General features: G+C 41.7%; 1 protein-coding gene across 3 annotated transcripts in view; it reads left to right on the top strand.

The window, feature by feature from the left end:
• Nucleotides 1-25539, top strand: part of FAM184B (family with sequence similarity 184, member B) — a 120401-nt gene that overhangs the window by 71960 nt on the left and 22902 nt on the right. For all 3 annotated transcript variants that reach the window (XM_010860201.1, XM_010860199.1, XM_010860202.1), the window contains exons 6-8: nucleotides 7068-7178; nucleotides 8983-9090; nucleotides 17580-17686. In XM_010860201.1, coding sequence (XP_010858503.1) covers nucleotides 7068-7178; nucleotides 8983-9090; nucleotides 17580-17686 — 326 coding nt within the window. The remainder of the gene's footprint in view (nucleotides 1-7067; nucleotides 7179-8982; nucleotides 9091-17579; nucleotides 17687-25539) is intronic.

Raw genomic sequence — 25539 nt, 5'->3', positions numbered from 1 at the left:
CAGTGAGAGTTGTGTGTGAAGGTGGCACAGTTGCTTGACTTGCAGGGACCCTGGTGGTGCCAAGTGTGCAGCTACACTGACTGCCTCTGCTGCAGGAGTTATGGCCCTATCAGAGGCTTTTTTTGAGCATCTTGTAGCTGGTGATCAGAAGGCCTCTTTGGCCAGTCTTTCTCCGTAGCTCTGCCCATTCAGGCACTTAGAGCGATCCCTTGCCTGGAGTCCTCTGTTGTTCCATGTGTCAAGCACATAGAGGGGCTCCCCTGGCTGGGGTCATACTCTATAGATCAGTGCGGTGCCGCAGGCACTTGAAGGGGTCCTACTCTGTAGTTCAGTGCATCAGGTGTTTGATGGGCCAGCCTCGCTATTGTTCAGATACCAACGCTGGCACGTGGGGAGAGAGAGGCTGTGGTGATGGCTCCACCGCCTACGCACGACTCAGCAGTACCACCTTGCTTCCATGGCCACCGGGCTTTCCTCCACAGGCATTTCACACCACAATCTCCTCCCTCACATCCCCTTGATCTGTCTCTCTGCAGTCAACAGCAGCCCTCGCTTTGAGATTGCTCCACAGTCCCTAAACTCCAGCTCCAAGCTGCGACGCCTTCCAGGGGACCTGCGTCCCTGTCCTGGGTATGTATGGCTGCGGCAAGGACTGTCTGACTCTCACTCCATTTAGGCTGCCACAGATCAGCTGTTTCACTCTCAGCCTTAAATGGTTCTCCTCTGATTCAGACAATTGCCCTGATGTGGGGATCAGAGCCCTACTTCAGTTCCCCCACCCACCGAGGGCAGGTCCAGTTCTACTAACACTCCTGTTTTTCCCCCTATTTCCTTCATCCTACTGAGTTTTGTGTGGTTCTATATATTCTTTTCTGCTGGTCAGGTCTTCCTGTCTGCTCTCAGCTGGTGTTCTGCACGCACTTCTGTGTCTGAAGGTATATTCCTGATGTGATGTACTCCACGCCCACCTACTCCTCCACCATCTTATTTTCCTGACTTCATTTTTGAAGGTTATTTTGCTGGATATAGAATTCTAGGTTAACAGTTTCGTTTTTTTTGGTTTGTATTTTCATCAAATGAAAAGCTGGTAGCCACTCTTACCTGTTTTCCACAGTGCATAGTGTGTCTTTTGTTTTGTGACCACTTATAACATTTATTTTCTCTATCACTGGTTTCTACGATGATTATAGTATGTCATGATATGATATTCTTTGTGTTTTTCTGTTTGAGGTTCATTGGAATCTTGAATCTACGGGTTATAGTTTCTTCTGTATTCATATTTTTAATTGAAGTATAGTTTATTACAGTATTGTCCTGTGAGTTATTGTTTTTATACAGTTTGGAAATTATAAGATCATCTCTTCTGCCTCCCCACTCTGAGTGACATTTCAGGCTTTGTACTGGTTTACTCTTTCAGCTGAACTTTACTATAAATACATACCAAATAGTAATTTTTCTTCTTGAAAAAAGGTAACATGTTTTCCTTTAAAATGTGAACTGAAATCTCTGCTTGGTGATTTTCTGTGGTTGCGTATTTGTTTTTCCCATCACAGTGGCTCCTTTATGTGTCTTTTCTTAAATTGCTAGTAACTGTGGACAATCTAGACAAGAAAGCAGAAAAATGGTGGAAGTCCTGCTTTTGCCTCTTATCAGCCTCTGGATCTGCTGTGTGAAATGGATGCAATAAAGCCATTTTCCCTGAGTATTTTGAGAGTTAAATGAGAATAGAGCTTATGAAGTATTCTGTGAATCCTATAAGTTAATAGCTCATGGAGTCTTCTTGCTGGGGTGGGATGCAACAATTTATATGTTTGAAAGCAACTATCTTCTTTTCCCTTATGTTCTTGTCTTTGTAGCTGTTTTTTCTCTTTACTTGAGTTAGGAAGAAACTGTTAATGATTCCTGTTAAACTCCTTAAGGTCACTTTGGAATGAGCTGGACATGATCATACTTCCTTTTAATCTGTGTTTTCCATGTGACTCAGAGCTCTTTGTTTTCTGACAATAAACCACATATATTCTGCACCTAAAATGTGGCTTGCTAATGCCAAAAATTACTGCAGATATCATTTATTTCCATCTGTGGGGAAATTTTTTTCCCTTTAGGTCCATTTGTCAAGGCAACAGCTAAAGCTGTGATTGATTACATGTACCCCAGAAAATTAGGCTGTATAAAATTAGAAATAGCCACTGCTTTACACTGAGTCTTTCTCTCAGGGGATTTCACTGTGCTGTTACTGCAAACATGCTTTGGCAGAGTTAGCAAGTGTCTGCACCAATAAACACATTAAACAAAACTTTTGTTCAATAAAAGACTCTGTGAATGAGGGCTAAATAATGAAGTCAAAAATCAGAATTTTTGCTGAGAGGATGGCCTTATTTCTGATGGTTGTTTAAGTTATCTCAACTTGTTTCAAACAAAAAAATAATTTATCTATTTTCTTTAGAAAATGAACTTTCTGAAACAGCAAGCCCTGCAAAAGGAGATGATGGGTTTACTGAAGACCCTGTACATGGCTGCTGCTAAGTCACTTCAGTCGTGTCCGACTCTGTGTGACCCCATAGACCGCAGCCCACCAGGCTCCCCCGTCCCTGGGATTCTCCAGGCAAGAACACTGGAGTGGGTTGCCATTTCCTTCTCCAATGCATAAAAGTGAAAAGTGAAAGTGAAGTCACTCAGTCTTGTCGACTCTTAGCGACCCCACGGACTGCAGCCTACCAGGCTCCTCCGTCCATGGGATTTTCCAGGCAAGAGTACTGGAGTGGAGTGCTATTGCCTTCTCCGTGTACGTGGCTAAGTGTCTGCATCATTTGACCCTTACAATCTAATCACATCCTTCTTTTTCTCTCTTATATGACTGACCCCAAAGACAATGCTAAGTGTAACCCCAGGGCTACTAGACTGGCCTGTGATTGGTCCCATAGGAAGTGTAAATATGTCATGTAGATGAGCAGTAGCAGCATCTTTTTAGATGCTCAGGTTAGAAATCCAGGAGTCAGAAATTTAGAAATCCATGACTTCTGTCTCATTATTCATGCTCAACCAGCCATAATGTCCATTCATTCTGTAGTTAATCCTTGAACAATGTGAGAGTTAATCCAAGTGTAATTTATAGTAGGTTGTTTGTGTCTCCAGTTCCTCCACATCCTCTGACCGCGGACTATATAGTGCTGTAGTATTTACCGTTGAAAAATGTTCACGTATAACTGAACCCGCACAGGCAGGGAAGAAGCACAGCCAAGCAATCATCCTTTCCTGAGTTCAGATCTTGACTCTTTCACATACTGGCTGCATGACCCTGGGCAAGTCATTTTGACTTCTTGAAGCTTCATTTCTTTATTTGTATAATGAACTTTAACAATACTACCTAGCTCATATGGATTTCATAAGGATCAACGAGATGATCTGTGAAAAGCGCTCAGAAAATGGTGCACACTCAGTAGATGTCAGTTGCTAATATGTCCGTCTACTCACAGTTAGAGCATAAAGGTCTATAATCAATTGTCACCATCCAACATGACATCTACTGCATTATAGCTGTTGACTTTGCTGCCTGTCTTTTCCACACAATTGTGAGCTCCTGGTGAGTAGGCATAGTGTCATTTTATTCCTAGCTTCAGGAATAGCGCCAAACACATGGTGCTGCTGCTGCTAAGTCACTCCAGTCGTGTCCGACTCTGTGCGACCCCATAGACGGCAGCCCACCAGGCTCCCCCATCCCTGGGATTCTCCAGGCAAGAACACTGGAGTGGGTTGCCATTTCCTTCTCCAATGCATGAAAGTGAAAAGTGAAAGGGACGTCGCTCAGTCATGTCCGACTCTTAGCGACCCCATGGACTGCAGCCTACCAGGCTCCTCCATCCATGGGAATTTCCAGGCAAGAGTACTGGAGTGGGGAAACACACGGTACGTCTCAATAAATATTTGGTGAATGAATAAATGACTTAATGTCTACCTAAAGTTCAGCTGTCTGGCTCTAGGTAAGTGATCACACCATTGTGCTTATCTGGGTCATTAAGATCTTTTTGTATAGTTTTTCTGTGTATCACTCACCTAGAGCCAGACATCCTGGGATGTGAAATCAAGTGGGCCTTAGGAAGCATCTTAGGAAGCAAACAAAGCTAGTAGAGGTGATAGAATTCCAGTTGAGCTATTTCAAATCCTAAAAGATGATGTTGTTAATGTGCTACACTCAATATGCTAGCAAATTTGGAAAACTCAGCAGTGGCCACGGGATGGGAAAAAGTCAGTTTTCATTCCAATCCCAAAGAAAGGCAATGCTAAAGAATGTTCAAACTACTGCACAATTGCACTCATCTCACACAGTAGCAGTGTAATACGCAAACTTGTCCAAGTTAGGCTTTAATAGCACATGAATCAAGAACTTCCAGATGTTCAAGCTAGATTTAGAAAAGGCAGAGGAACCAGACATCAAATTGCCAGTATCCATTGGATCATAGAAAAAGCAAGAGAGTTCCAGAAAAACATCTACTTCTGCTTTATTGACTACACCAAAGCCTTTGACTGTGTGGATCACAAAAAACTGTGGTAAGTTCTTCAAGAGATGGGAATACAAGACCATGTTACCTGCCTCTTGAGAAATCTGTATGCAGGTCAAGAAGCAACAGTTAGAACTGGACATGGAACAACGGACTTGTTCCAAATTGGGAAAGGAGTATGTCAAGGCTGTATGTTGCCACCCTGCTTATTTAACTTATATCAGAGTACATCATGTGAATGCCAGACTGAATGAAGCTCAAGCTTGGAATCAAGATTGCTGGGAGAAATATCAATAGCCTCAGATATGCAGATGATTCCACTCTTATGGCAGAAAGCAAAGAGGAAATAAAGAGCCTCTTGATGAAAATGAAAGAGGAGAGTGAAAAGGCTGACTTAAAACTCAACATTCAAAAAACTAAGATCATGGCATCCAGTCCCATCAATTCATGGCAAACAGATGGGGAAACAATGGAAACAGTGACAGACTTTACTTCCCTGGGCTCCAAAATCACTGCAGATGGTGACTGTAGCCATGAAATTAAAAAACACTTGCTTCTTGGAAGAAAAGCTATGACCAACCTAGATAGCATATTAAAAAGCAGAGACATTATTTTGCCGACAAAGGTCCATCTAGTCAAAGCTATGGTTTTTCCAGTAATCATGTATGGATGTGAGAGTTGGGCTTTAAAGAAAGCTGAGCACTGAAAAATTGATGCTTTTGAACTGTGGTGGTGGAGAAGACTCTTGAGAGTCCCTTGGACTACAAGGAGACCAAGCCAGTCAATCCTAAATGAAATCCTGAATATTCATTGGAAGGACTGATGTTGAAGCTGAAACTCCAATACTTTGGCAACCTGATGTGAAGAGCCGACTCATTAGAAGAGACCCTGATGCTGGGAAAGATTGAAGGCAGGAGGAGAGGTGATGACAAACGATGAGATGGTTGGATGGCATCACTGACTAAATAGACATGAGTTTGAGCAGGCTCCAGTAGTTGGTGATGGACGGGGAAGCCTGGCATGCCGCAGTCCATGGGGTCACAAAGAGTCGGACATGACTGAGCGACTGAACTAACTGAACTGAAAGTTCAGCTAAGAGGAAAAGAATATTTCATCCACTGCTCTCAGTTCAGTTCAGTTCAGTCACTCAGTCGTGTCCGACTCTTTGCGACCCCATGAATCACAGCACGCCAGGCCTCCCTGTCCATCACCATCTCCCGGAGTTCACTCAAACTCACATCCATCGAGTCGGTGATGCCATCCAGCCATCTCATCCTCTGTCATCCCCTTTTCCTCCTGCCCCCAATCCCTCCCAGCATCAGAGTCTTTTCCAATGAGTCAACTCTTCGCATGAGGTGGCCAAAGTACTGGAGTTTCAGCTTTAGCATCATTCCTTCCAAAGAACACCCAGGGCTGATCTCCTTTAGAATGGACTGGTTGGATCTCCTTGCAGTCCAAGGGACTCTCAGGAGTCTTCTCCAACACCACAGTTCAAAAGCATCAATTCTTCAGCGCCCAGCTTGCTTCACAGTTCAACTCTCACGTCCATACATGACCACTGGAAAAACCATAGCCTTGACGAGATGGACCTTTGTTGGCAAAGTGATGTCTCTGCTTTTCAATATGCTATCTAGGTTGGTAATAACTTTTCTTCCAAGGAGTAAGCATCTTTTAATTTCATGGCTGCAGTCACCATCTGCAGTGATTTTGGAGCCCAAAAAGATAAAGTGTGACACTGTTTCCACTGTTTCCCCATCTATTTCCCATGAAGTGATGGGACCAGATTCCATGATCTTCGTTTTCTGAATGTTGAGCTTTAAGCCAACTTTTTCACTCTCCTCTTTCACTTTCATCAAGAGGCTTTTTAGTTCCTCTTCACTCTAGACACTTGCAAAATTTCACCAGACATTAAGCTAGATCAAAAAGGGTAGGAATCTATAAGAATTGCCCTACTTTTAATTCATTTATCTCTTACTATTAATATGTAACTAGAACTATGCTAAGCTTGTATTAATAAGTAATGCAATGAGTCACAGAGAGGTTAGGAAATTTGCTCAAGGTCACAGAGCTAAACTGCAGCTGCAGCACTCACATGAGCTCCAGAATGTTCTTTTATCTGGATCTACTTTGCACTAAGACTGTGAGGCTGTGGGGAGGGACTGTGGAAAAAGTACTTTGTGAATCCCATTGTTTTGACTAACGTAAGGTTGCTGTTGAGAAGACCAAAGAGGAAATTTCATTGTGCTTTTGATATTTCTTTGCATCTGAGGATGTATTTGGCTCTTTGATTCATGGAACTGTGAGAATTGTGTCAATAATGAGCATTCTCTTTTCTTACTTGACACTACAAAACTTAAAGCCAGGGATTTACCCTGCCCTCCCCCAATATATATTAGCCTTTGTGGTGTCAGTTTAGCACCTGTTTTTTTTTTAAACTTTCTCATTTATATTTTTTTATGGAGTTTATGACTCTTATGAGCTTCTTTGAACCCCTTTGGGAATAAGGCAGGGTGTGTACTGTTCATGTTTTTATGGATTGTGTGGTTAACTCTTCTATTTATCATTTAGGAAGTAGAAGCACAATTGGAAGAAGTGAAGAAGAAATCAGAAAATGAAATAAAGCAGCTAGAAGAAGAGAAAGCAGCCCTAAGTGTGAAGCTCCAGAATTCATTGCTAGAAGTAAGTCCTGAATAAACACTGTGCTTGGGAGTGATGGTTCTGGACTCCAGGAGTTTTTGATTAACCAAGGTGCCAGGAATTTCAGGAAGTCGCCCTGACTTTCTTACATTTAGCATCCTTGCAAGGAAGAAAAAGAGTTTAGCCTGACAGGAAGATGATCTCAGGGGCATAAATTCAGCTGCAAGTAACAGAGAGCCTGATTTATAGAGACTTAACAAAGAGACACTTAATGTCATACGTAAAAGAAGGAGGCAGGAGGCTGCTGGCGTTGATTCTGTGACTAAATAATATCAGATCTGGAAAATCTGCAAAGCTCTTGGTCCCGCCATCTCCCCACCTCCTGGCAGTTTTCTGGGCAGTAGATACTTCTGCCTTTGTGGACTCTTTTCTTCATCAAAAAGAATTTAAAATTTTAATTTGTAACCGCATTGCCATAAAGGTGAATACAGCAAGGCTGCGTTTTTTCCTTTGAATTTTGAATGAAAACATGTTCATGATCCCTAAATGTATCACAGGTCCCTGATACTGCATGTAGGAGAAGTTGGCTCAGATTCCCCTTGGTTGTGAGAATGACTGTCACTAACCAGTTGTCATGTCCAAATTTAAAACAGGAAACGAGTAGGGGAAGGGGTGACCAGGCCTGCCTACTTCATTAGGAAAACAAAAGGGTATAGGAAGCCCCTAGCTGACTCCTACTCCCGCTGGTAACATCTGTGCCAACTGGCTAGCCTGGGAAACCAAGGATTTAGCCATCAGGCCTCCATGCTGGAGGCCAGCCAGAAGAGTGGGATATGAAATGGATGTGAACCAGCTGAACTATGGGGTTTGCTTCTTAGGCCCATCTGTCCAAACCACCCAGGGACCAAGTTCAAAGTTTAAAAGCACTGTGGACAGTATTACTGGGGAGAAGAACTTGCCACTGGACTCTATTCATCCTTCAGTGCTATTAACACTGTGCCAGAACTCCTGGGCAGTTTTTTGCTGTAAGTTCTACCTACCTCATAGTGATTGTTAGGAGAATTAAGAGTTAATACTGTAAAATGCTTAGGTCTGTGCCTGACACAGAGCAAACACATCATTAATGATGGTCTTTTTATATTTTACATATGTCTATTGAGTGTTGTTGTGATTCTAAATGTGCATCTGTCTGCTCCATGAGATGACAGCTCCTTGAAGGCAGGGACGATATTTTACCTTACCATCCTGCTCTCAGGCTGTTTCTTCTCCTCCCCACCTTACACCTAGCATGGTACCTGAGGAGCAGTAGTTTCAGCAACATCTGAGTTTCCTTTATGGTTATTAGCCTTGTTCTTCTCAAAGTATAGAGCTGGGAAACCAATCTGTTTAATTCATACTCTACGTTTAGTTAGTTAATAATAACATCATAATTAAGGTCTTACAATGTAATAGCATCCTGTAGCCACCCTTCTCTCATTATCTGTATAATTCTTAAACATTGTTCCTTTTCTTTACCAACTAACTTTGTAAAAAAGAAATAGGGTGGCCTTCCAGGAATGGTATGAAAACCAGTGGAAACCATGCTATAGCTTTGATATAGTTATATGGACTTGAGTAATTTAAATGGAAGTGTTGGATATTGTAAACATGCCAGGTTCATTGACTTCTGGAGGAACTAAGCAACTAGCTCACTAGAAATGGCCCCTCAAGAAGCATGTCTGGGATTTGTCTAGTGAGACACTGTCCTCAGAAGTGATTGACTCAAAGGAACAGGCTCCCAGATTAATGACCACAGCCAGGTGGTAAGACTGCCTCATCGCTGAATATTTCTATTCTTCTATTTTAGGTTTTAAGGCTGGAAGAATTTATCCAACAGAATAAGGCATGTCCCCCAAGAGGCGATGAAAAGCCCCAGGAATTGGACTACCAGCACTGCAACATTTTAGAGACCCAGGTAATCTCTAGCTTTTTCTTCTTTAATTAAGGATATTTTTCTTCTCCTTTTCAGCACTTTGGTGTCCCCAGTGACACATGCTGGCATTAATGGGCCCTTTTATTTCCCCTCTCAGAGCTGCCAAAATGCCTGGGGAAAAAAAATCATTACAAAATCAATTTGCAACAACCATGAAGAAAATAGAGTTCTGAGTAATTATCTGCATGGTTTGAAAAAGAACAAGGCTTGTCAGATAAATCTTCCCTCCCTCTCTGGGAGCAGCCTGGCTGGCAGACAAAGGGGCACTGGACAAGAGTGGGGTCTTTGGTTCTGCCTGGAGCATGAATCCTAACAGTAATCACAATGCCCCCTTGCATCCCTCCGCATCCACATCCATATCTGTGATATCTGTTACTCTCACGGTAGCCCTCCCACATGATGCTGCCCTTTTGTAAGGGATAGTACTTCGGATAGAATCTAGTTTCTGTTTGTCTCTGTCAAGCTCATGCTAGGCTGTGTTCTTTCCCCAGGGTTGCCAAAATGAATTATCACACCCTTGGGGCTTAAACCACAAAAATGTATTGTCTCACAGTTTTGAAGACTGAAAGTCCAAAATCACAGTGTGAGCAGGGTTGGCTCCTTCAGGTGGCTCTGCATAGAGTCTCTTCCATGCCTCTCTCCAGCTTCTGGTGGTTGTTGGCCTTGGCACTCCTTGGCATTCCTTGGCTTGTCACCACATCACTCCAGTCTCTGCCTCTGTCATCACACGGCCTTCTTCACGGTGTGTCTCTGGGTCCTCATATGGCCTTCTTATAGGGACGCTAGTCATTGGATTTAGGGCTTACCCTAATCCAATATGACCTTATTTTAACTAATTACATCTGCAAAAGCCCAGGTTGCAAGTAAAGTCACTTCTCTAGGTGGTGGAGTTAGGACTTCAATGTCTCTTCTTGGGGGCACAATTTAACCTAAAATATAGGCACTCAGTTAACATTCCTTGCATAATGTCAGAAACATAAATACTTCCTGTGAAGTTCATGTTTGAGTACCCTGACCTGAAGGACCCTCTTGGTTCCTATTTCAGCTTGCCTCTTAATCTTTACACCTGGCACCATAAAAAATCCATTGCCTAAATTTCATATATTTTATTGCTGCCTCAAATTTTCAGCCCACTTCAGACTCCAGGTGGGAAAACACTATGTAGGTGAGTTTGAATCTCACTGCTTTGACCTCATTGATTAATCCACCCATTACCCTGTGCTTGCGTGTCTTCAGAAACTGTAAGTTCTCTTTGTTGATTCCAGTCCTGTTTTGCAAACAAAAGCCCTACTGGGATAACCCATATTTAACCTTAACCACATATTCACCAGGATAGAAATGAGTCAAAAATCTAGTGGCTATGGATTTGAATAACAATATTGGTCAGTTATACAGCGCTGTCTCCATTCATGACTTCATTGGAATTTGTGTAACCCTGTAATGTAACCATTTTACAAAAGAGGGAAATGAAGGACAGAGAAGTTAGGTGACTCACTCATGGTCACAGGCAGATAAGCGGCCGAGACAGGATGGAGCTAGGTCTGTGGCTCTGATCCCCTACTCTTCCTGTAAGAGTATCAACACATGTCCAGAAAGCCTTCCAGATAAAATAGGCTATAGTTATATGTCTTGGGATTAAGTAGAGTGGCCAGGACTCCCCACATTTCCTCCTCTGACACCCAGATGCAGCCCCCATTGCCCCTGCATAAGCTTGGAGGAGAAATAAAGGAACACAGGTACGTTTATCAGCAGGGCTGGCCCTTCCTGACTGAGGCCATCCCATCCTTTCTGAAAATGTCTACTTGCAGAACATGCAGGTATTTTCATTCTCTGTAAGTTTCTCAAGAATCAGCCTCATGAGCTAGCATTCAACAAGAAGAACTCCTGGCCCTAGGGACAGCTGAATTTTCACCAGTACCCTGTGGGATTTCCCAGAAAGGTTCTTCCTCAAATATTGGATAATTTCTCAGATCCTCAAAGTGACTGCGGTAGGGAGATGGGACAGAGTTGGCTGGGATTTTGAGTGATGAGATTCAAATTAAAGGAAGGTTGATAAGCTAGAAATAAATAATAATGAAGCTCCAGAAGATTATACAGCAGGCTGTATTTTCAGGCTGTATTCAGGGAATACACACACACACACACACATTTTAGGTATGTTCCAAGACTGACGTACAAGAGCCAGAGCTTTCACTGCAGCTCAAGATCTCTCAGCCTTGGCACTTGACTTTCGGACTGGGTGATATTTTGTTGTGGGACTGTCCTGTGCATTGTAGGATGTTTGGTAGCATCCTTGGCCTCTACCCACCAAATGCCAGTAGCACTCCCTTTGCAATCAAAATGTCTCAACCAAAAACTTCTCCAGACATTGATAAATGTTTCCTTAGGACCATAATCATCCAATTGAGAACCACTGCTGTAGCTAAAAAGGCAAGTCCTAGAGAAGTTTAAGGGCTACAGTCCATGGGGTCGCAAAGAATCAGACATGACTGAGCAACTATACACACAGAAGTTTAAATACAAGTGCATATTGAAAACCTTGGGTTGGTTCATCATGAAACTCGGCTCTCATCTGACCCTTCTGGGTCTAGACAACAATCCTTCCAAGAGCTCAGTTCTAGACAGAAGTAAAGAAGGAAGAACCTTCATGAGTATCAGTTCTGCTTGATCAACTCAACATGTATGTTATTCATTCATTCCACAGTCATCTGTGAAAAATGACAGAAACAGTACATGTAAGTGCTCAGTAGGTGCTGACTCTTACCATTGAAGGATTTGCTAGGTCCAGTGCTATGAGAAGCTTGAGCTTTGATAGACTTGCTGCATTGCACTCCATCAAGGTTGTCAGTGCACCCTCACGGCAGCACGTGCAAGTGTCTGTTTCCGCACAACCTTACTGACACAACAGGTTACACAACTTTCTGAACCTGGTCAAGCTATATCAGAGAAAATTTATATTTTAGTTCAGATATTTTTGTCCAGCAAGATCTATGCCAACAAAGCGAGTCAAAGCTTTGCCAAGACCCTAGAGGTACAAGGTCCAGGCTTGTGTGGATGGTGCGTGAGCAGTGCACTACAGTGCAGTGAACCCTGCACCCACACGGGACACAGCAAAGATTGTTCTTAGCTGTTCTGACAGAGCATTTCAGTGAGTCAAGAGAGAGATAAATAATAAGGCGGACTGAGAGCAGACTTTTCACTCCATTCCCAGAATACACAGAGGGAGGGCTGCCAACCCTGGGTGTGACTCTGTCCCCACCATAGACAGCTGAGACTCCATTGAGCCTTTTATCCTGGCTTCTCATGTCTGGCCTCCTTGATTATCTTAGGTTCACAATGTTCTTCATTAGTTTCCAGAAAGTCATGTGACTCTTGGTAATTTTCACAGAAACTTTTTTTGTGGAAGTTTCTGGTGTCTGGGTGAGCCAGGGACAGAGAAGCGGTGAAGTTTTCATAGATCCTTGCCTGCACCTTCTCCAGAAGAAACAGGAAAGTCATTGGTGGTCATTATTATTCAAGTCATTTCACCTCAACAACTATTTCTGAGTGCTGTCGTTAAGAGAGGACCAGGGCTGGATGAGTAAGGGTGGTCTTCAGAGAGCAAAGTAAATATTACATAATTACCTCTCTGGGATCAGTTTCCTCACTGTTGCTAGTGGCAAACAGATCAAGTACCAAGAACATAGTGCTATACACAGTCCCAAACAACAACCCTATGAGGCAAGTATTATTATCCTCACTTTACAGATAGGGAAACTGAGGCCCAAAGAGGAACACCAGTGTCCAAATTACAGTTCTGTACTGCTTTTCATTAGGAAAGTGGCAGACATGATTCCTGTCCTCCACCCCAGAGACTTGTAATAAACGGAAGAAAGCACATGAAGTCACTTTTCAAAACTGTTAAAAGAGTCTATAATGTAAGGTAACTTTGTAGTACCTATTACAGTCCCTTGTAATCATTTCAGCAAAACCCCATTGCATTAGGTGTTCTATTTTTAAGATGCACATAATGCTGCCTTTGAAAAATTGTCAAATGAACTTGAGAAAGACTTTCACTATTTCCTTCCTGAAGATTTCCTGGGCGTGGGTGTTCCTTTAAAATAGAAACAACCCAGATGAGGTTCACTGCCTAGAAGATGAAAGATGAAGACCTAATGTGACTGTGGGTTTAAAATAACCAGCCATTTGCTTGGGAGGAGTTGGGAGGAGGCTTTTGCAGTGGATGGTTAGGGGAGAAGCAGAGCTATTTATTTTCTGTGCATACTTTAGTGATGGAGAGAGTCCTGGACAGAACCTGAGAAATGCCTGATGGGGAATGCAAGAGCGTGTATTAGGGGCGATTAACTCAGGATACACCCAGAGTGGCTCAGTGTTGGTCCTGGGAGGCGCTCACTGGGATCCCAAGCAGAAAACCAGAAAAGGGATGCTGGAGAGTCTGCCCTATTTGAAATTCAGAGAAATGAGTATTGGTGAGCTTGAAAGTGCTCTTTCAGCCTACTGTTCATTTCCACGGTCAGGTTCATTTGAGAAATATTCAGATGGCACCCCACTTCCTTTGGAATGATACACTTTGACCCAAAATACGAGGTACAGAAGGTGGGGTGGTGAAGGAGGTGAATGCTTGCCATTTATGTGGTCTATTGGTCCCCTCTGCTGAACCATTAGTTTGTTGAAATCAAGAATTATATCTCTTATTAATCTCTGTCTTTCCAGCACCTAACATACCCACATGTGGCAGATGTTTGCACCTCCTTGTATATTAACTGATCCATGACATGCCAACTGAATGAATGGAGCTGAGGGTACTGTTTCAAGCTGGATTAGGAACACCTTCAAAAATTAGCCTTGGCCAGAGGATGATTTAAAGGAACACTGCTGCTGCTACAGCTGCTAAGTCGCTTCAGTCGTGTCCGACTCTGTGCAACCCCATAGACGGCAGCCCACCAGGCTCCCCCGTCCCTGGGATTCTCCAGGCAAGAACACTGGAGTGGGTTGCCATATTTGCAGGGAGCGAGAGGACTCATCTCCTTTTGGGGGGAAGGATATCCTTGTCTTTGTTTTCCAGGGAGCTGGAAGCAAGTGAACAGAAACAGAAAAATTACTGAGTATTTCTCCCCGTTGATTTGGGAAGCAGCCTTCATCTATCAGGTTGATTTTAAGTGTCTGATTTGCAGATACTTTTCAGCAATACGTTCGTATCACAGTTTGAACTCACCCAGTTAGGCCCTGATACTGGCAGCTGGTGATCATGCTAACACAACAGAGTGCCAGGGCAGTCACATGGAAGTCTGGACTTTTCTGACCTTGGATCCCCCTCTGCAGCACAAGGACAGGGTTGTCTTCATGCCCACCTCCCTGAGTTGCCAGCGTCCATGAGTTACTGCATAGAAATGGATGGGTGCTCCACTGTGGGGAGCTGCTGTGGTCATCTGAGTGCATCGTCAGCCTTTTTTAAGCATTTTCTGTCCTCTCTTATTTCTGGACTCCTGCCCAGGATGCCTTTAAATAAATCAGTGGTCGATAAGGTAGCCCAGAAATTACATCCTGCACATTCTCTTTCACAGCCTTCACAGTGGCTCAGAGTGCATTTGAAATTCTTTTTCATCTTCATAACTGTCATGAGATCTTTGTCCATTATTCATGTTGCTTTAAGTTCCTTCTCCCTTTTTCCTTGATCAGTCTTAGCAGTAGTTTGATGTGTCTTTTCAAAAAGCCGGCTTTCAGATGTGCCAGTCAGATCTGTGGTTTTCTATGCCATTAATTTTGTCTTTCATACTTCTTTCCTTCTACTTACTTTGGGTTTATTATGTTATCCTTTTTCTAACTTCTTAAATGTTCTATAATAAATACACTTAAGGCTATAAATTTCCCTCTCAGTGTATGTCTTTAGCTGTATCCCAGAGTTTTGAAGTTTATCTCACTTTTTAAACCTACTTTCTTTACTGTTTTCTAAATTTTTTGCATTGTCATTAGATAATGTGGTCTATAAAATGTCAACATTCTAGCTATGCTGAAATTTGCTCTGTAGCCTGCTGTGGAGTCAGTTTTAAAAAAAATACTTCCTATGTGATAGCCAAAAAGTATATATTCTGTTTGATTGTTAAAGGTTTGTTGTTGTTGTTCAGTCACTAAGTCATGTCTGAGTCTTTGTGACCCCCATGGTTAAAGCTTATATATTTAAACTCTAGTTCTGGTGTTCACTGTATGACCTTGGGCAAGGTTCATCACCTTTAAAATGGTATGATTCTCACCTCATAGAGTTGAGGGTGCACACTAAGCATTATATAAACATTAACATTGATTATTGTTCTTTTTTAGCTACTAGTTTCAGCTTATTAATCTTGTTCAAACCTTCCATTTCCTAGCTTATTTTGAGTACCTGATATATGAGTCTCTGAGAAGTGTGTATTAAAATCTCCCATTATAAATTTGCCTGTTCTTCCCTACATTTCTGAACATTTTGCCTTATGTTTTCAGGCTCTGTTGCTAGGTCCCTATAAGTTCATTATTAGAGCTTTGTAGTAGTGATTCATTTTACTAGGCTTTCCTGATAGCTCAGTTGGTAAAGAATCAGGCTGCATGCAGGAGACCTGGGTTCGATTCCTGGGCCAGGAAGATCCACTGGAGAAAGGATAGGCCACCCACTCTAGAATTCTTGGGCTTCCCTTGTGGCTCAGCTGGTAAAGAATCTGCCTGTGATATGGAAGACCTGAGTTCAATTCCTGGCTTGGGAAGATCCCCTGGAGAAGGGAAAGGCTCCCTACTCCAGTATTCTGGCCTAGAGAATTCCATGGACTGTATAGAACATGGGGTCACAAAGACTCAATTTAATAGGGTAGAGATATTCATGTTGAACTGAGTCAATTCTTATTTATTGTGATTACTGTTATCATTAGGATTGTTACATCTTAAATAAGAAGAAGTGGGATTTAAACATAGGCAATTTGCTGCCAGAGCCCAAGTTTTAGATGACGGAAGGTCTCTTGGTTGTGGTGAGTGAAGTGAGGAAGCTAGACGTGTAAATATCATAGGGTAGAGCATTGCAGGTGGCAAGAACAGCCAGTGCAAAGGCCCTGATGAAAGTACATGCTTGTTGCTTGGAGGAGGTAAGACCAAGAGTTCAATTATGGACATGTTACGGTTTAAGAAGTTTATTAAGCATCTGAATGATGTCTGGAGGGCAGTTGGATATACAAGTCCAGAGTTTAGGGGGAAACTTGGAAATGGAGATAAACTTTGTCATTAGTATCCATGGAACTAGATGAGACACTAGGGAGTAAGACAGAAAAGAGAAGTCCAAGGACTGAGGTTTAGGGCAGGAAAGGAGGAGGCTTTAGCAGAGGAGACAGAGAAGGAGTAGCTGAGAGAGAGGAGGAAACCCAGGAAAGGGGGCTGCGTGGAGGAGGGAAGGAACAGATATTCCAGTTCTGCAGAAAAGTTCGATTAACTGAAGCCCATGGAGTGACCATTGGGATTTGGCAACATGGAGGTCCTCATTGGCCTTGACGTTGGTGGCCTTTCATAGACATTAGAGTACATAGAAGGCAACCAGAGCAGTTTCATTCTGTGTCGGGGAGGGAGGGGAGCCCAAGGCCCCATCTTCCAGTCTCAGCTTTGCCTCTCTTATCACCAAGGGCATCTCTCATGGTCCCTGGAGTCTGGTTTGAAAACCAGAGATGTAACCAGCCACTTTGTTTTACAGCTGATGAAGCTCAGGGCCAGAAAAACACAAGACTGGCAGAGACACATAATTAGCAGAAAGCCCAGGTAGCAATTTATTCTTATTTAATGAGATTTCTCAACTAAGAGATCTATCCTAGCCTGTCTTACAGTTTTCTGTGGACAGTGGTTACTGTAACAAGTAGAAGAATCAAAATAAGAAAGTCTTCATTTTTCTATCTCTGCTGAAAGAGGAAATGATAACATGAACAAATTCTATTGATAGAAAATTCCGAAGCCTCATTATTAACTCATGATTTCCGTATTGTCCTCCCACCATACCCCACTTCTCAAGGCTTCTGATCAAGTTCCATGTTTTCTCATCCTGCATTATAGGATGTAGCAGACTGCCACCTGTAATATGAGTATAATAATAATAGCAGTTGCTCACCCTTATAGACCAGTGGCTGTTGCTGGCACTGTTCTCTGATCTCCACAGCAGCCCCAGGGTTGCATTTCATTTCCATTCCTCTCTGATAGAAACCCTGGACAAGCTACGTGCTTTAGTTTCCCTCTCTGTGCTTTACTTTCATCAGCTGCATGACATGCTTGCTAGACTGAAAAGCAGGATACAGGCATCAGGGCTGACACTGCTCCTGAGCCAGGCAGTGGGCTCAGCACTGAATCATCACAGGCCTGAGAGCTGCGGGGATTGCCGGAGGCTCTTTCTCCTCCGCTCTCTGGTTTGGTAAACCACAGGTTGGCTCCAGGAACTTTACTTTAGTCTCATCTTACAACTGTTTTTCCCTTAGGATCCATGCTTGAGACCGAATGAACCTTCTCAGACTCTGCCCAGAGGAGAGGAATATCAAGATAAGTTAGCAGCTGAAGAAGGAGCCAGCAGCGACGAAGAGGAAAGGTACAGGAGGACAGGCAGGCTTCCGAGGGCTCCAGTGAATGAGAACTCACACTTGAAGGATTCATTCGTTCATTCTGTCCTCACATATTTGTCACTGCCCCATGCATGAAGCTTAGGGAGGGAACAGAAATGTCTTGTGTGCCTCCAGCACATCTAAGGACTTTACCTGAATTATTTAATTGTCATACCAACTCAGAGAGACCGTTTTATAGATTAAGAACCTAACACTCAAAAAGGTTAATAACCTGCCCCAAAATCAGACAGACCTGGACTGGCCCAAACCTCTGCCTCCTGTTCTTCCAAGTGTTCTTTTACTAAGTGAGGGACATGAGGGAGCTTTGTCACAGAGAGGAACTCTCCCTCGTTTATCACCTATATTAGCTTTTGCTGCTCTAACAAACATTCCCAAAATATCAACGATTTTAGCTCGTCAGTCAGCTATCTTTATTCTTGGCTCTGCCAAGCTCTTCTGGTTTTATATGACCTTGGCTCCTGACTAACAGTCTGATGTTATTGCTCTGCCCCAACCACGGATAGAGTTTAAGTCTGTTCAGATGCCATCCCATTCTGGGACCAAGACTGATGCATTAGCCTCTATCCAGGGCATGTTGTTGTCATGGTAAAGGGAAAAAGCTCAAAAAAGCTGATGAAAACATGCAGTGCCTCTTAAAGCCTACACTCAGGACTGCACGGTCTCATTTTTATCCACATTCCATTGGTCAAAGCAAGTCACGTGACCAAAAACTAATTCTCTGAGCAGAAGATAATATGCTCTCCACAGGTCTTAGTTTCAGCTGCTATAACAAAATATCATACAACAGAAGGTTATTCCCACAGCCCTGGATGCTGGGGATCAAGGTGCTGGCCCATTCAGTTCTTGGTGAGGACTCTTCCTGGTCTGCACATGGCCATCTTCTTGTGTCCTCTCATGGAGAAGACAGAGGCAGCAGACAGTGTGGGAGGAGGTCTCTCTTGTATCTTTCTTACAAAGGCACTAATCTCATCATGAGGGCTACTCTCTCATGACCTAATTACCTCCAGTGGCCTCATTTCCAAATACCATCATATTGGTGATTGAGGTTTCAACATGTGAATTTGGGGAGACACAATTCAATCCACAGCATCAATAAGGCAGTTGGTATTTGCTGAGCAATAAAGATCTGTCACACCACCTCACAAGTTTCTGATACAGTAGGTCTGGGTATATCCCAACCCTGTGTCTTTTGAGAAAGCTTCCCAGGTGATTCTGAGGCTACCACAGTTATACTTCACTTCCCCACACTAATGAACAGCTGTGTGGGGTCCTGACAGATGACATGGAGTCCATGCTACCATCTGGTAGCTCTTCAAATAGTCCTGGTGAGAGCTTTCTTCCTGGCTTGCACATGGCCATCTTCTCATGTCCTCTCATGGAGAAGAGAGAAGCAGCAGATGATGTGGGAGGAGGTCTCTCTTTTGTCTTTTCTTATAAAGACACTAATCTCACCACGTGGGAGATTAGTTGTCATAGTCTATTTGGACTGCTTAGCAAAATCCCATAGACTGGGTGGCTTATGAACACCATAAATTTATTTCTCACAGTTATGGGGGCTATAAAGTCCAAGGTCAAGGTGATGGCAGTTTCTGTGTCTGATGAGGACTCACTTTCTGGCTTATAGAAGGCGTTTCATTCTGTCTTCACAAGGTGGACGGGCAAGGGCCTCTTTTATAAAGGCATTAATCCCATTCATGAGGGTCTCACCTTCATGACTTAATCACCTTCCAAAGGCCTCATTTCTTAATACCATTAGATTGGGCAGTAGGCTTCAAAATAGGAATTTTGAGGGGACAGAAACATTTATAAGCTAGAATTGAGGAAGCAAAGCCTACACCCCTAAATCATATCAATGGCAATGTTAGGTACCCTATAGTCCTGTGAACTCTCTAGCTAATAATACCTGCCCAGCTCCCTCCAGATTCTGTCTTGGAATCTATGAGATGTGTAACCATAGCAGTTAAAGAGCACAGACTCTGGAGTCGGGCCTCCAGACTAAATGCAGGTGCTGTCACTTACCCCTGGAAGCTACAAATCTTATTCTGTTCAAAACTAACAAAGGGAAAGAAATAATCTTTACTGTGAAAATACTGGCAGGGATTTCAAGAAGTTTCTAAGGGGCCCAGCTTGGGTCATTTGTCCATCCCGGAGCCAGTCATTCTGACCAAGGAGATGTCTGGCTCTGATGGACCAGGTATGTGTCAAATGCCCTTCCCATGGGCCAGTTAAGGATGAGGGCAGAGTTAGCTGCATCTGAACCTTGTGGACTAAACAGGATCACTATGGAAAGAGAAGAGGCTGCCCCAAGGAGAGGATGCTGGGCAGACCAACAGTAGGTGATCACAGCAACCTTGTCTTTTCTCCTGTGTAGCTTTGTTGGTAAGGAGGTTACTCAACTACAGAAGAAAATGAGGAGGTGTGGGGTCTGTAAGCTTCTTTCATGGGGGTTTTAGTTAGAGTGTAAGAACTGAGAAGTATAGAAAGATCTACGGTCAGAGGCTGCAGAACAGAACAAACACATTGGTTCTTTAGGGGTGAGGTTGCATATTCAGTAGTTAACCCCTTGAAGGTTGCTTGTCAGAGAACTTTTGGCATAGTGGGTTTTCCATTAGCTGTTGATTTAAGGTGGGGGTAGCAGGTCGGATGGGCTTTCCTGGTGGCTCAGTGGTAAAGAATCTGCCTGCAGTGCAGGAGACCTGGGTTCAATCCCTGGGTCAGGAAAACCCTGGAGGAGGGCATGGCAACCCACTCTAGTACTCCTGCTTAGAGAATCCCATGGACAGAGGAGCCTGGCGGGCTACATTCCATAGGGTCACACAAAGTTGGACATGACTGAAGCGATTAAACAGCAGCAGCAGCAGGTCAGAATCAACTTCAGTGGGAGCAGGGGAAGTCAGAAGAGTCTGCTATGACTCGCTTGTGAGAGATGGTAGGATAGGATCAGCTTTTTAGGATACGAGGGAATTTGACACAAGAGAATAGAGTAAGAGAGGGAAATTCTCATTAGTGGTGTTCCCAGGAATGATGATGTGGTAAATATAATAATAGTAAATATTTACTGAATGCTGGATTAACCCATTTAATTTTCATTAGGTAGATACCATTATTGAAGTACTTCATTTTAAAGATGAAGGAAACTGAAGAACAGAGAGGTTAAGTGACTTGTCTTTCTACTTATTCTGCCAGTAGATGGTAGGATCCAGATAGTAGCCTCTCTGGCTCCAGAACTAATGTTTTTAACTACATCTCAACTTAGGGCAGCTGTTCTTATGCCATATGAAGTTCCATAGTTTTCCTGTTTTTCTAAGATCACTCTCTCCTTTAATACTCAGTAAAACGACTGAACTAGCACTTCCAGCTGTGGCAGGGTAACTGGTCCTAGACTTGCCCTCTTTCTGTAGACAACTTTAAAAGTGAGCAAAATAAATAACAACTCTTTTAGGAACAGGACAATATGCAGAGAAGGACCATGTTCTTTAGAAGAGAAACATGAACTGAATCCCATAATCACTCCACATTTTCTCCTGCCTCTCTGACTGGGGACAGTGCCAACCACAGTGCAGAGAAGTGGAGGTAAGTTGAGCTGAGGAAGCAGACATCAGGGCTCAGGGCTGCTAGAGCAGCTGGAATTTGTAAGGTAGGGTACCAGAAGAGAAGATACTAAGTGAGGGTATAGGGGACAGAAATCTATAAGAGTTTTCTGTAGGTCCTTGCCAGGAGCTTGAGTGAGACTCATGAGGCCTAGGAATATGCTGCTGCCATGGTGCTGAGGAAAATGAAGGTACTAGAGATGGGCTGCTAGGAGACATTGGATTCCAAGATCAGCCACAATGAAAAAAGCCTTTCTGAGCTCTATGAGCATTGAGTTGAGACCTCAGAAACAACACATTAGGAGTAAGAAACACACCCTGTGATAAGGGCCACACCCTACAATGTTGAACTATACATGCTCTAAAAAAAGACAAATCTGGGCATAAAAAGATCAGAAAGAACCTTGAGTAATTTAACTGGCTGTCACAACAAAACTAAACACTTTTGAAAGGAATTCATAATACAGACTCCTGGTACTATATTATCTACAGTATTGAGCATTTGATGAAAACATTATAAGACATGCGAGGAATCAGAACAGTATGACTTATAATCAAGAAAAAAAATCAGCTAATAAAGCCTAAAATGACCTAGATATTGGAATTAGCAGACAAAAACTTGAAAGCAATTATATGAGCTATGTTCAGGGAAAGGATTGTTATAATGAGTGAACAAATAGAGAATTTCTGCAGAGAAATGAAAACCTTGAAGCAGTGGAAATTCTAAAGCTGTAAAGTACAATATCCACAATGAAAACCTCGTTAGATGTACTTAACAGCAAATTAAAATCACAGAAGAAAAGTTTATTGCTCGAAGAAAGATCAGTAGAAACCCTCTTATCCAAAGAATGAGGGGGGAAATTTTTTTTTAAATGAAGAGATTCTTAGTGACTTGTGGGACAATATCAAATAGTCTTACATGCATGTATTTGGAGCCCACAGGTAAAAAGGGAAAGAAAATGGATGAGGAAAAAATATTTGGAAAAAATGACCAAAAATTCCCCCAATTTGATGTGGGACACCAATTTACATATTCAAGAAGCTCGGTGCACTCCCCACAGAATAAATCTGAAGATAACAATGCCTAGATACATCATAGAAAATCTGCTGAAAACAAAATATATCCCCCCAGATCTTACAAGCAGTCAGGTTTTTAAAAAGACAAATTACATACAAGAGACAGTTGGCTTTTCATGAATACTAATGACAACTGACTTCTCATCAACCTTCTAGGCTCATTGTGATGAAAGCCAGAAAATGAAGCAATATCATTAAGGTTATAAATGGAAAAAAAAACAAACCTGTAAAATCCTAATTTTAAATCCAGTGAGAATATCCTTCAAAAATGAGAATGAAATAGAACATTTTCAGGTATATAAAAGGTAAGAGGACTTTTCACCAGTTAAGCTGCAGTATGAGAAACAGCAGTGGAATTTATTAAAGCTGAAAGGAAATTACAGCAAATTTAAAGTTGGATCTACAGGAGAAAATGAAGAGCATCAGAAATGGTAAATGTATAGGTAAATATAAAAAACTACTGCTTTTCTTTCTCTTTAATTTCTTTAAAAGACATATAACTACTTAATAATTAAGCAGTATATTATGAAGTTCACATTGCATATAGTTGAATAATATATGACCACGAGCACAAAGAACAGGGATTAATGGAATTATAGTATTGTAAGGGACTCATATTTTATATGAAGAGGTACGATGTTAACTCTAAGTAGGTTGTGATAAGTTAAGGATACAAGTTGTAATCCACAGAGAAACATTAAACATTAATACAAAGACAAGCTTAAAAAATCCAACAAAAGAACTAAAATGGAATCATAAAATGTCAGGTAGGTAGATAGAAAAAGAACAGAAGAACGATAAGGAATTGGGCAATTAGAAAAACAAATAAGATGTGGATTTAAACCCAATCATTTCAATACTGATCATGTAAATGAAACAGAGACATCATTTAAAAGAAAGAGATTGCCAGAGAGGATCAAAATATCCTAGCACGTAGGACATTTACTACGTGCTATCTGCAAGAGAGAGATTTAAGTATAAAGACACTGTTATGGGATGAATTGTGCTGCCCCATGCCCCCCTCAAATTCATATGTTAAGGCCCTAATCCCCAATATGAATGCATTCAGAGATAAAGCTTTAAATAGATGATTGATTTAAATGGGGTTATTAGGGTGGCCCTCACCCAATATTTCCTTGTAAGAAGAGATTAGTGCACTCGTAAAGCAGACAAAGGGGCAATCACATGAGGACACAGGGTGATGGAAGTTGGCTATCTGCAAGCTTCAGAAGAGAAGCCTTAGAAGAAACCAAACCTGCTGACTCCATGATCATGGACTTCTAGCTTTCAGAATTATGAGAAAATTAATTTCTGCTTTTTAAGCCCTTCAGTTGGTGGTATTTTGTATGACACACCTTATACAGACACAGATAAGTTGGAAGGTAAAGGGATAAAAATAGATATACCATGCAAATACAAAATGTAAGGAAGCCAATGTGGCTATATTCATATCAATGTAGACTTCAGAACAAGAAGTATTACCAGTGATTAAAAAGGGATGTTTCACAACAGTAAAGTGGTCAATTCTTCTGGAAGACATTACAATCCTAAATGTGTATTACCTAATAACAGAGCTTTAAATAATGAAGCAAATACTATGAGAACTAAAGGAAGAAATTTGCAATCATATCTGAGATTCTGACACCCTTTTTTGAATATTTGATTGAATGACTAGACTAATATCAGTAAGGACATAGAAGATTTGAACTACACTATTAACTAACTTAATCTATTTTATATCTGTAGACAATATGCTGAAAAACTACAGAATAAATTTTTTTCAAGGCACTTAAAACATTTGTCAATATAGATAATCTAATATTCTTCATGAATGCAAAATCCTCAATAAAATGTTTGAAAATATGAAGCAGTATATAAAAAGAATAATACATCATGACCAAGTAGAGTTTATCCCAGGAATGTGTGGTTGATTGAACATTTGAATGGCAATCATGTAATTCATCATATTAAAAAATAAAGGGAAAAATAAATAATCATATCAGTAGATGCACAAAAGCATTAGACAGAAGTTAACATCCTTTGATGATAAAAACTCTTCAATCCATGAATAGAATTTCTTCAGCCTGAAAAAGATCATGTATGATAAACATGCTTAATGGTAAAATATTGGACACGTTCCTCCAAAAACTCAGAATAAAGCAAAAATTCTGCTCTCACTACCTATCATTGTCCTGAAGGTACTAGTCAGCCCTGTAAAGCAAGAAAAAGAGCTACAAATTAGAAAGGAAGAGTAAAAATGTCTTTATTTACAGACAGAATGATCATAATTGAATACTCAGTGTTGTTAAGAACATAATTTACTCTGAATTGAGCTATAGATTCAGTTCAATCCCATGTAAAATCCCAATAGCCCTGTTTATAGGAATAAACTGCTCTGAACACAGTTATATTTAGCATAGCTTCCAGAAGTTTGAAGATAACCTAAGAGAATTAAGATGCAAAGAAAGAAACCATTCACTTTATTAAGTACTTGACTAATTTTTTATTTGTATTAATATACAATTAATACAATGTGCCAGACATAGAGTTAAGCATTTTTTAAGATATTTACTCTATTAATCTTTATAACAATCCATGTGAAAGGTACTAATATTAACCCCATGTTTTGGAAGAAGAAACAGTTTAAAGAGCTCAGACAAAGTAACATAACCATTTACCAGTAGTAGAGCTAGAATTTGAATCTGGGCAATCTGGCTCTAGTGTCCATGGTCTTAACAACTTTGCTACACTGCTCTTAACATCCTGACCTTCCTTTCAGGGGTCCCCTCTGTCTATGTTGCTAGGCCTTTTCGCCTCTGCCAAGTCAGAATCCTTCTTATCATGGTCTTTCTTCACAGTCCAGGGCCCTAACTCCCTAACCTGTGGTCTTCTGGCCTGATGTGTTTGCCAGAGGAAGCAAAATGTCATTGACCTCCCAGCAGTCTCTGCAGAGATGCCCACAGTGCGGCATCCTTTTACACTGTTAAACAGGATAAATATTTAACTTTACAATCAGCCCATCACATTTGAATTTCTCAGCTGGTTTAAAAGCTCAGAACTGAGTATAGAAGAGTCTCCTCCAAAAATATTTGTCAGCATCTCTTCTAGAATGCAGAAACTACTGCAGCTTTAAACCAGCATTGTCTTGTCTC

This window comes from Bison bison, unplaced genomic scaffold (genome assembly GCF_000754665.1).
Source record: "Bison bison bison isolate TAMUID 2011002044 unplaced genomic scaffold, Bison_UMD1.0 scf7180017864464, whole genome shotgun sequence".
NCBI classification, from domain to species: Eukaryota; Metazoa; Chordata; class Mammalia; order Artiodactyla; family Bovidae; genus Bison; species Bison bison.
Note: the sequence above shows the minus strand (reverse complement) of the source record. Positions and strands in the feature narration are given on the sequence as shown.